General features: G+C 45.2%; 1 protein-coding gene across 2 annotated transcripts; it reads left to right on the forward strand.

The window, feature by feature from the left end:
• The first annotated feature begins 389 nt into the window (after positions 1-389).
• Positions 390-9,460, forward strand: LOC306703124 (phosphatidylinositol 3,4,5-trisphosphate 3-phosphatase and dual-specificity protein phosphatase PTEN). 2 transcript variants are annotated; one of them, XM_079168970.1, is made up of 10 exons: positions 390-1,110; positions 4,800-4,884; positions 5,008-5,052; positions 5,142-5,185; positions 5,345-5,583; positions 5,710-5,851; positions 7,376-7,444; positions 7,922-8,088; positions 8,469-8,726; positions 8,813-9,460. In XM_079168970.1, the coding sequence occupies exons 1-10, from the start codon at positions 1,032-1,034 to the stop codon at positions 8,993-8,995; spliced, it is 1,311 nt and encodes a 436-aa protein (XP_079025096.1). In that variant the 5' UTR covers positions 390-1,031; the 3' UTR covers positions 8,996-9,460. The 2 variants fall into 2 exon arrangements, with proteins under 2 accessions (XP_079025096.1, XP_079025097.1); XM_079168971.1 differs by lacking the exon at positions 7,376-7,444.
• Positions 9,461-12,301: the final 2,841 nt, after the last annotated feature.

Genomic DNA, 12,301 nt, shown 5'->3' on the forward strand with positions numbered 1-12,301 from the left:
CGTCTTATAGATTGATAAGTTAAAGGATATATTTTCTACGGCCTGAAATGACAGTTTAAACCGCGAAAAGTGACATTATGTTGGAAACTTCCCTAATTACAGTCACACGTGATCACTTTGACAGAAGGGAGCGTCGCATGCCGACTCACTTTATCCTTCCGCCAGAAGCATGAAATAACTCGACTATTGCGTTTTTCGAGGCTAGAACAATTACTTTTGAGAGCAGCTTTTCATCAGCATCAAAAATTATTTGTCGAAACACAACGAGCTAACGCTGCGTTGGCCGGTTTTATTTAAACGGTAGAACTATATGGAGTAGGCGGAGGGATATTTGTTCTAAAATCCCAGCCTGCTCTACCTTCTTTTTTTCCTTCGGTGGAGGCCATGATGGGAGCCTGAGAGTTCAGCTGGAGCGAAAGGAGCAAGAAAAGAAGATGATTCCTCGGGACGGAACTGTCAAACCAATCCGCGTAGATCTCTGAGCTTTTTGTATAGTTTAAATACATTCACGGTGGAGCCTGTCACTTTTCTTCAGATGTGTTCTTGGCAATCAGTCGATGACGATGTTGAATCGTTAGGAGGCTCTTGGATCGAAAGAGGAGGCAGCGTTAGCTATTGTCGCTAGCTGGCTGCCGCTAGCTTAGCTCGTCAGCTAGCGAGCTAGCTGCGTCCGAGTGACTGGAGACGGGTTTACCGGTGAGTCCTCGATAGTCTCGCTGTCTGAAGAATCATCGGCTTGGACCGTGTCTGGCATCTTAAAGGACAACTGCATGTATTTTATTCGGGAGGGTTTGCTAGACGAGTTGCGGGATTGGCAAAGTCGGGCCTGCACGGAGGAGCGGAGCGAGGCCCGTCTTTATGCTCCAGAGGAAGCCTTTCTAATCCCACCGACGGACACCAAGAGCTCTGCTGGCTCGCACGTCCCCTGCGAGGACCCGACCCACTGATCGCGACACACACGACCAGACGGGTAACACTAGAAGAACCTGCTTTCATCATTTACCCCTAAAAGACTCCTGTCACCTGCTACAATGGCTGCGATTATAAAAGAAATGGTCAGCCGGAACAAAAGGAGATATCAAGAGGATGGGTTCGACCTGGACTTAACATGTATCCTTTCACACTGCTTATTTTTTTTTTTTATTCATTTAATTTCCCCAGCACCCAGATCATTAACCGGTAATGTGTACTATTAGCATTGAGTAGCAGAACCGGACCCGTAAACGTCAGTGTGGAGTAACGTAGAGGTAGTTAGCTTCCATGCTAACGTAGCTAGCTTCTGCTGTCACCCCAGCATGTTTGAAAGATGGTGGATCTGTCAAACCTGCACGGATAAATGTCACAGTCGTATTATAGATGGGGTAAAAAAAAATGTTCAAGTGGACATTAGTCTGTGTTTGAGTAAGCGACGTTTACCTAACGTTACATACCAGTCAACCAGCGGTGGACCTAGCTTTGGGTTGTGGCATTAAGTCAGGTTTTTAAAATCAGTGTGTGTCTGAAGACAGGTAGGGTTAGATGGTGTCTAGTATTATCTCTATATCTTTGTACATCTAGATCCATTATACTCCGTTGTGTGGTAGGTTTTTGGTCCCTGCTCTCACCTTTCCTTCATCTCGGCTGTGTCCTCTATGGGTGAGTATTCATTGATGGATTTCGACCAAAATCTTTCGAAAAATCTAATTAACATTTTCCTTCCCCCATTTTTAATGGAGATGCAGTCATTTCCAGCTTTAAGAATGTCTATTTCAAGCCCTTCTGCAGGACTCGTTTCTCATCTGTTACCACTGATGATGACCTGGTTCCTCTGTGCTGTACTGCTGGTACTGAAGCTGGTACTGGTCATGAACTATACTGATTTAGTTTACCACGGGCAACTAAATATGAAATCTAATGTGTGACTGTACTGAGATGGGATCTAGTTGGACTTTTTAATCAGCATTTCAAAACACCCTTTTTTGGCCTTTTGAGTCCTGAGTTTGATATTTCTGGTTGTAGAGCTGAAACAAGTGGGCAAATAAGAGAAGAGTTCATTTCGATGTGTTTTTAATGCAAATATTGTCTGCCTCCGGCGTCCAAAATGTGGCCGGTGTTCTGAGTGTTGTATGAGATTTAATGGAATATCTTTGTGTTGGACCACTGGTCAGATAAAACAAGACAGTTGAAGATGTCAGCTTGGCTTCTGGGAAACTGTGATTGACAGTTTTTTCCCCCTTATTGTTTGACACTTTATAGACCAAAGGATTAATTGATTAATCAAGGTTACAGTTGGGGGAAAAAAAGGTATTTTTGAAGATGAATCGATAATTATGATTGTAGGTTGTCTCCCTATCTAGATGAAACATGCCTTAGTATATCTGCACATCATTTTTCTCTGGTTCTCCTCGGTGTTGTTGCATTTACTTGAAAACATTGCTGCATCACGTTTCTTTTCTTTTGTAGACGAATGGAAAATGTAAAGCAGAGCGCTAGTTTCCTCAGTCCTATAGATAACGTTGAGCTGAAGTGTCTGCTGGGATGATGAAACGTGTGCATCACAATATTATAATCAGACATTTCTCACCTGGTTTGTTTTTAATGTGGTAAAACTTGTGGTGACACTAAAGCTACCTCTAGAGATCGGTGCAGGTGTGAAGGGCACACGTCTTTCTTTTTCACTTGAAGTCTCCTCTCGTTCAGATGTGGGCCCTTTCTAACCATCCCCTTTTATCATTTTTTTTTTTGGCATGGTGTCTAAAAACAATATGGGCTCTCTGCAGTTATGTAATGCAGTATCGCAGTTCTGGGAATTGCCCTTAAAATAGAGTTGCCAGTGATCTTGTATCAGCGTTGCCGTCTGAGTGCTCTCTCTCTCCCTCTCTTACCCTCTCAACCCACCACCTCTCCTTTTGCTCTTTTTTTCCCTCACTACTCCCACTCTAATTCTCCCTCCCTCTGCTTTGCCCCCTTTCCTCTGCTCTCCTCCTTTCCTTTCCTGTCCTCCCCCACCCCCCCCCCCTCCTCACTCGGCGCTCGCCCGGTTCCCACTCTCCCTTTTCCCCCCTTTCTCTCGCTCTCAGCCGTGGATTTGGCGTACGCACGGAGCCGAGGCAGGGCTGGCTTTAAAGAAAAGGCGTGCCCTGAAACGGCACTTTTTTTTTTTTCTTTCCTCTTTTCCCTCCTACTTGGAGCTTCCGTCGGGGTCCCGTATGTGCGTTTCCTTCCAGCTGCAGAGACCAAGCCGCCCCCCCCATGCCCTGGGCTGAGGCTCTCCTGGGAGCTCTGGAGCTTTTTAAAAACACTTAGAATAGACTGGGATCACTTTGCCAGTAGGTCCAAGGGTTAGATAGCCCATCAAATAGCATAGCAACGCTGTGTTTTGGCCCCTGATTAGGTCTTTGAGGCATTAATGGACTGGATTAATGCACAGTGTGTACACAGTATGTCCCTGTAGCTCTTTATAGTGAGCTACAGGTCAGTAGCGTGGCAGTATGCTAATATAACCATAGATTTGCTATTGGGCTTGTTAAATTCATGCACCAAGGCCCGTGTTGAGCATACCTGAGCTGCATAAAGCGTGTGCGTGCGTGTGCGTGCATGCGTGTGTGTGTGCGTGTGTGTGTGTGTGTGCGCATTGTAAAAGGGTTGTTCTTGTGTGTGTTTGCATGTGCAGGTACTTGTATGTGTGCACACTCCAGCTAAGCCAGAGTTTGTCAGATGCCCGTGTCAAATCTTTCTGACCAGTTCAAAAGTGATTTGACTGAGGAAATAAGGTCTGCTCAAAATGAAACGGAGAAACATTCGGCTTTTTTCTATTTTTTGACACGGTGGCGCAGGAAGTGTAAGTAAAGGTTTGCCCTTTTGAGTCTGTGGTTGAAGTGTGAAATCCCACGGCTTATGGCGACACGCAGACTTCAGTTTACAGGTAGGCGATGAGGCCTCAAAGACACGCGTGCCAACTCAATTATGCTTTTCTCTGCAACATGACACTGATGTGTGCGCCTTTTTTAAAAATTGTATGTATGTCACTGTATAATCGGCCACAACAGTTTCCATCCCAATCGTGCGCTGACATACGGAACCCCGTTTGATGGTTCGAGGCAACTTTTAAAGGCAGATGTAGCACGAGAGAGTTGGTGCTTTCCACTTGTGTCCACGCCGCAAACACAACTGCCTTCCGCTGCATGTGCAAGTCAAAACACAACCGCGTTTTGCTTCTTCTTCTTTTGTTAGATCAAAAGGTTTTTCTTCTACCCGTGCTTCTTCATGCCGCTGCCTGCGTTCGATCTCTTATAGATATTCAAATTGGTTTTCCAGCTGAGCTTCGAAAGAGAGATAAGCCGAACCATTTTGCGATGATCCCGATATAACTTTTGGGCTCTAAAAATAAATGCGGGTCAGAGAGCGGAGACTCTCCTCGTGCAGCCACATGTGGGCCCGGCTAGTGCAGGAGCGCCGTGACTCCCGTCCGCTCTGCCTGCTTCTCACTGTCAAGGCCATCTGTCACAACACACACACACACAGTCCTCTGTGCTCACATCTATCCATAACTACAGTGATACCCTCATATTGACGTTGGCTGTTACTTTCTTAACGCTCTGCTGCTTGTCGCTGTGCTCTGATGGGAACTTTTTCTTATGAATCGTACCTTTGGTTTAATTAGATGGCTGTTGAAGGCAGACCTACTCATTCTTCAGGTTGAAGATGTGCCTCAGTAATGCTGCCTTCATGCCTTTTTTGTTTTGTTTTTTGTTTTCATGAAAAGCTTTGATGTTCACAGTCATGCACAATGTACAGCTCCTTGACCCCGGCCTGAACAGATATCTACCCAAACATCATTGCTATGGGCTTTCCAGCAGAGCGACTCGAAGGCGTGTACAGAAACAATATAGATGACGTAGTGCGGTGAGTTGCATCGCTTCTGTTGTGTCGTCCTAGAAAAAGGCAATTTCTCACACATTTCTGTCAATTCCTTTTTGCTCTGGCAGTTGATCTCATAAATATATAATGTTCTCTCTTGCAAAACAGGTTTTTGGATTCAAAGCATAAAAACCATTACAAAATCTACAACCTGTAAGTGTTGCACGTTTTGTTTGTCCCTGTTCACGTAATAACGTCCTCTCTCTGTGTATGCTAACCGCATTTTGTTCTTCCCATTTCAGCTGCGCAGAAAGACACTACGATACTGCCAAATTTAACTGCAGAGGTAGGCTGCTTGACATGTTCTATAGATGCTTTCCCTCTTAAAAAAAGAATAAGCAGTGTGACCTAAAAGCCTGATGACACACACGGTTGATAAAATGTCTCCTCTGACCCGTCTTGCTGTGTCCACGCTTCTTTTTCCTTCTCTGCTGGCAATATTCAGTTGCACAGTACCCCTTCGAAGACCACAACCCTCCCCAGCTGGAGCTAATTAAGCCGTTTTGCGAAGACCTGGACCAGTGGCTCAGCGAGGACGACAATCACGTGGCGGCCATCCACTGCAAGGCCGGGAAGGGCCGCACCGGAGTCATGATCTGCGCCTATCTCCTCCACCGCGGCAAGTTCCAGAAGGCCCAAGAAGCGCTCGACTTCTACGGAGAAGTCAGGACAAGGGACAAGAAGGTGGGACGTCAGTCTGAGACCAAATGTCTTCTCACAGCAGCTGCTTTTCCAGCTTCAGATCAGTTGTTGCTAAAACCCAACCTTTCCTACGTTGTAGACCTGTAAACATTGTCCCTGTCGTTGCAGGGAGTAACGATCCCGAGCCAGCGCCGCTACGTCTACTACTACAGCCACCTACTGAAGCACCAGCTGGACTACAAGCCGGTGGCGCTCCTCTTCCACAAAATGGTGTTCGAGACTCTCCCCATGTTCAGCGGGGGCACCTGCAGTGAGTCACGCTCGTGTTCCAACCTTCCCTCCGCACTAGGGCGTAGGCATGCGCGCCGCTGTTCAAACGCAGCGGCAGCCTCGGATGTGTTGTGCGCTGTCGGGGGCTCCGCCCACGCTGCGGAACAGAGCGGGTCGTCTACGGCAGAGTTCAGTCGGCCCGTTGCTGTAGCGTGGCTGAATTAGCTGCGGTGCATTTCTTCTAAAGTCCTTCTGGTGCTGCTTCCAACAAGGCCAGCTCATTCTCTGCCCTCTGAAAACACGCTTTCAATCAGATCTCCTCAGTTTGTCCCGATGTACAACAAACTTACACAATTGGAGCCATCTTTTAATAATAGCTTTAGCTTCCTCATGAGGCCGGCCTCTAAAGAAGCCAGGTTCTGCTTTCATTTGTCCATTTTCTGCTGTGTAATACCGTTCTGTGCACAGTGTTGAGAGGAATTACAATATTCACTGTTTAAACAGAGCAGAGCACGAGGGAAGTGAACTGTGCACGCACACACCCGACGAGTACAGTGAGGAAGCCAGATACGTTGTGTGTGTGCTTTACATAACCAGGAAGTAACTAAAAGTCAGTAAAGCAATTAAACATTCTGGTCGGTGTTGTATTTTTAGTGTTAATAAGTCACTGTAGTGGTGCTTTCATGTGAGTATTTACATATCACTGCATGTTTGCTCTGAGCTCGAGTGGAATGACTTTGTTGTAAAAATGGTGTGTCTGCTGTGTTCAGTGGCACACACACAGGAATTTGCTTTATTTAAAAAAAGTGCATTGAAACCAAAACTTTATCAACATCGGTGCTTTATCTCATAATGCAACTGAAGTCATCCCCACAGAGACCTTTGGGTGAAATTCCTCAGCAGATAATGACGCTTTATTTTTCCATTGTGCATGTGTGTATTTCCTCAACATGTTAATGCTGTTTTACTAACTAAACGGTTTAATAGTTCTCTATAATGTCTTTATGAGCTGTTGTGCCTCTCTGTATCTGAAGAAGAATGCGCCTCCTTCCTTCATTTCTGTGACTTTTCACCGTAACACCTGACTGTGCTGAACATCCCGACTGTATTGATCTTTCCTCCTAACACTCCCTTTTAAAAAAAAAAAAAGGCCCTATTCTGAGTTTGACGTCCTCGTACATGTACTCAAAAATCAACCTTTTCTAGCCTCAGGTTCTAGGCTCACCGCAGCAAAAGATGAGCAGCTAGTTTTGTGAAGATTCAGTTAAAAATAATTCGATGTTAAATATTTCTGTTTTGCTAAATTCAACTCTGTTTTTGTGGTCGTCGGCGATCTCGAGTTCCCCCTTCCCTCCTTCCCCTTTGTGCATCTCGCAGCGCGTCGGGTCACACGATGCACACCTTGTGGCCGCGTACTGATTGTTGTTTTTCTGAAGGTAAAACTGTGTAGATGCACTTATCTGTACATTGTTTGTGTGGAGCTCTTGTGTTTGTGCCTGCTGTCAGGCCCCTTAACGGTCCAGCCACGTCCTGTTTGTAATAATCTCCTTCTTTCTCTCTTAAGGGGACAGTACCTTTAAAAACAGGAGCGAGCCGACCCCTCAGGGCTTCAGGAAAGGGAATTGGCATTGGGGTAAATGAGCCTTTTCATCCATTATTATCATTTCACTCATTTGCTTTTTATATGGCCCCAGAGATCCACCAGGCAGGAGCAGTCTGAGGCAGGATAGGACTAGTGTCTATGAACACGACCGCCACCGGTTGAAATGCCTCTATATGCAACGTGTTGCGCCGGTACAAGACCCAACCGTGACTGTGTATCAGAATAGGGTCGTATGTCTCTGGCTCCGGGTCTCTTTGGGTGCTCCATATTGTGCTCTTTCCCCTCCTTAATTTGAGCATGTTTCACACTCAGAGGGGAGAGGTGGTGGTGTGCTGTTTTTGTTTTTTGGTCCAACTCATGCAATAACACTGGTGTCTTGCTTCTTCTCTTGGCACACTCCCTGCTCCTTTACTGTCGCTCACTCTTGTGTTTTCTGTCCCTCTTTTCCCTCATAAATCTCTCAATCTTGCCCTCCTCTGGTGCATCGTTGACTCGTTTATTTTGCAGATCCCCAGTTCGTGGTGTACCAGCTGAAGGTGAAGATTCACACGTCGAACCCGGCGCACACGCGCCGCGAGGACAAGCACATGTTTTTCGAATTCCCCCAGCCGCTGCCAGTTTGCGGAGACATCAAAGTGGAGTTCTTCCATAAACAGAATAAGATGATGAAGAAGGTTAGTTGTGTGTGTGTGTGTCTTTGATTGCAGCTTAATTTAACATGTTTCTGTCATTAAGAGCTTATTTCAGGTTGTCAACAATTATGCCTGTTAATTAAGTCTGGCACCATTCTGGGTTTTTATTTTTACTGTCCACAAATCCCATGAAAATACATAAAACATAAATGTAGTTCTTTTTATTGCAAAAGCCCGGTAATAGTCTATTAGTTTGTGCCATAGACGTCTTTTGTTGGTGGACTAAAACAGTGTTGGTTTAGATTTTATGGAGTTTTGTTGACGATAACAATATAGAATATGGCCGTAATGAGAAGTTCCTTTGACGCTTTTGTGCAATTTCTCACGACATCTCCTCTTGTCCCTTTTTTTTTGCCACGTAGGATAAAATGTTTCACTTCTGGGTGAACACCTTCTTCATCCCTGGACCAGAGGAAAGCGGGGACAAGATGGAGAACGGGGCGGTGAACAACGCAGACAGCCAGCCGGGGGTACCGGCACCGGGCCCGCCGCAGAGCGCCGAGTGCAGGGACGGCAGCAGGGAAAGCGACCGGGACTACCTCATCCTGACGCTCACCAAGAACGACTTGGACAAGGCCAACAAAGACAAAGCTAACCGCTACTTCTCGCCAAACTTCAAGGTACGCATTTCATTTGGCTATTAAATCGGCCAAAGAGCAATGATTTATTGCACAGACTGAAGTTAGTTTCTGATTTGTAATTCCAGGTGAATTTGTATTTTACGAAAACCGTGGAGGATTCGAATTCTGAGGCAAGCACTTCGACATCCGTCACCCCGGACGTTAGCGACAATGAGCCAGACCATTATCGATACTCTGACACCACTGACTCTGATCCGGAAAATGAACCTTTTGATGAAGAGCAGCACACGCAAATCACAAAAGTGTGAACTCTTTTTAAAACAGGAAAAGAAGAAATTATACACCAGAAAAAAAGGAAAAAACTTGAATATAAACTCAAAAGAAGAACCTTTTGTCCCTTCCCTCCCCCAGACGGCAATAGAATATCATCATGTCAAATGCCAACTTTAGGGAAAAAAAGATAAATATCCTGACCAATATATTGTTTTTTTATTTTTCTTTTTTTTCTTTGGCACGGCCATGTACCATGTGCAAGGTATTGACACTGTTGCCCCATGGGAAAAGGTGCTGTAGCTATGAACATGTGTTTCTATATATCTATATACATACGTCTATGTATATACATGTATACATGCATATATGAAAACTTTTTTTTGTGTCAAAGACAATGGAAACCACAATCAGGAGACGGGAGTTGAAGTGTGGGAGAAGAATGATATACTAGGACTATGCTGCTCCTTCTCCTGTCTAAATAAACCAAGGCCAGTGCTGCAGTCACTTTGTTTCACTCCCTCTCTTCTCCCCCCCCTCCCCTCCTTCTCCTCATCTTTTACTCTCCCTCCCCTCCATCTTATCCTCCTTCCTATCCTCCTTTACTGTGAATGCTTCTTGTGCTCTTTGCAGGCTGTCTCACGTGACTTTTGGTCTTTGTGCAGTGCAAACTGCATGCGGGCAGTGGGTTTGGGGTGGGCGGGGTTATGAAGAGGCTGTGATGATGTCTAAAGCATTGCCATTCCTGTCCCCACTGTGTATACGTTTAAATTATGCAGAACAAGGCATCCCATGTAATTGTTAATGTTTTTTTTTATCCTAAGATAATAAAAATATAATACACAAAACAGCAGGGAGACAAGTGTTTGCAATAATGTCGACACTGCGTTTAAAGGACAATGGTGATTTGCATGTATTTGGAATTGGCGTCCATCCCTAATAAATGTATGCAATGTTGTCTTTTCTTAAAGAAACCAGCCTTGAGATGTGTCTTCTGCGTGGGGTTCCCCGGTGCTTTGAGTCATACTCAGAAAATTACATCAGAGGTTTATGTAATATTCTCCCTTTGCTGTTCGCAGTTAATGAAAATCCTGCAGAACGACAATGTGTTCTGCAACAAGCAGTTGTAGCTGAAGCAGTCTTTTAACTAGACGGCATTTCAAGTCGGGCTTTTATACAACAACCGGCCGAAACCTGAACTCTGGGCGTTGTGAGAGGTGGAGGAAAATGTGCACAAGCGCTGCACTTGATAAGGAAAATGCTGTAAAGCAGGTTGTCGCTGCAGCTGCTGGAGCCACGTTAACAGTAACTTCCTGCTTTAAAGGTCAGCGCTGCAAATAGCGGGTGGGACTTGAGGTAGGGAAGTGATGGAAGGACCATTATTAAAAGCTCACTTCAAACAAATGCGTGAGCAACTAGGGGGAGTTGAGCATCTACAGTCTTATCGATGTGTTGATTATTATAGCAACAGGTTGAGGTTCAGACTCGTCTTAACTGAAGTTGAATAGAGAATCTTTGTTTTTACTAGTTCTGCAAAGTTAACATTTCCATTTCCTGAATTGCTTTCAAAGCAAGCTGACCTCTTGACGCGGACATTAATGAGCTAAAAGCCGCCCGGCCTCATACCGAACCACCAGTGCTGCCAGCGGGAGTGGCTGCTGCTGCTGCTGCTGCTGGTTAATCAAGGCGTTCTCCACATGAAATGAGCAGAGAGGAAGGAACGAGGGCTCCCAGCCCGGGAGGGGAGGAGCGCGAGGCCTCGGGTAGACGGAGCCCCAAATGAAAGAGTAACAGGATTAACGACCATGTCACTGTGATAGGAGAGCGGAGAGAGGCGAGACCCCGGCTAAAGCATGGCCCAAAGTCTCCTGATAATAAAATAAAGTATGAATTAAACATACATGTATTTATATATATATATATATATATGAAATGTTCCACCCCTAGAGGCAGGCAGTCACATAATCCCCTTCTGCTCTATTAAGACTCGGTCCTCGGCTCCTTCGCGTTGATAGAGACATCAAAGCCAAAACCAGTGCAGCGTCAAATGAGACGGGCGGCAGTCGCAGGGGCCCGACTGTAATTGGCTGAGCCGAGGAGGAGGGAGAGACTCCGGTAGATTAATAATGAATGTGCTGTGCTGGGTTGAGAGAGACGTCTCGACTCTCCACAGGCAGGCGAGACTGAAGATGGGCTGACTTCAGTGGAGCTCGAGAGTCCACATCCTTGGCCTTTGATTGCCCTCCTCTACACAGACACGGCGGCATCTGAAATATTAATCTAATCAATGTACTGCTTCATTTGTATGTCTTGAGCGCTGGCTCCTCTGAAAGTTTTTGTTTGGGTTTTTCTGCATCAGCCACCTCTCTTGAGATAGGGCAAAAATATGGAGATCTGAATATTTACTTCATGTGGGTCAGATATGACACATCAAGCAGCCAAATAAACACGTTAACTGCCATTTCTCCCAACAAGCCTATCCGTTTTGGACGGCCATTTCCAAAAAGAAGATTCAAAGTCAGACATGATATAAACGTTTCATTCTACATTCATTAAACTTACGAGATAGCCCACGAGCTCTAGATCTAGATCCTTCTAGAGATAAGTCAATATTATGAGATGGGTCAAAGCTGTGAGAGACTATAGGCATCGTGAATAGTTGTGGCAAATGCAACTCATTAATTCATGAAACTAATCCGTGCGAAATGTTCACGTCAAGTTCAACTTTGTCAAAGACCGGAGAGGCAAAAATGAAGGAAGCTATGCGTAGCATATTAGCTGTGTTGCACCGTTCCCTTTTATTCAACCTTCCTCTGACAGAGTGGGAACTGCTCAACAAAGGATGTAGAGTTGTTTTATTGCTGTTCTGACTCCTTGATAACTACTCTTTCTGAAAACGGCATGGCGTGTATGTAAACAGATCAGGAAATAGAGAGAATCTCCAGAAGCTACTGCGAGCAAACCCGGCTGGATGGCAAGTTAGCAATTAGCTCGCCACCGCTAACAGCAGTTCACCAACGAGCTCTGTGACCGTCACAATGTCTCAAGAACCACATATTCTGCGAAGACGTACGGATTCATTTCATTGTTCTGGTTGGTGGTTGTTGGGTTATGGCTTAGTATCTCATAATATTGTTTTACTGTTAGCATGTAGCATGTATAACTTTTCACATTTTATTTTGTTTGTTTTCTGGCCTTCCGGAGTCCATACATCAAACTACAGTGAAAAGAAAAAGAAAAAAAAAAAGCACGCCAAAATATTGAGATTTAAGCTTAGAATTATGACCAAATGAGGGGGTGGGGGAGTGTGTGTGTATATGTGTGTGTATGGGGGGGGGGTCAGT

This window comes from Pholis gunnellus (assembly GCF_910591455.1).
Source record: "Pholis gunnellus genome assembly, chromosome: 11".
NCBI classification, from domain to species: Eukaryota; Metazoa; Chordata; class Actinopteri; order Perciformes; family Pholidae; genus Pholis; species Pholis gunnellus.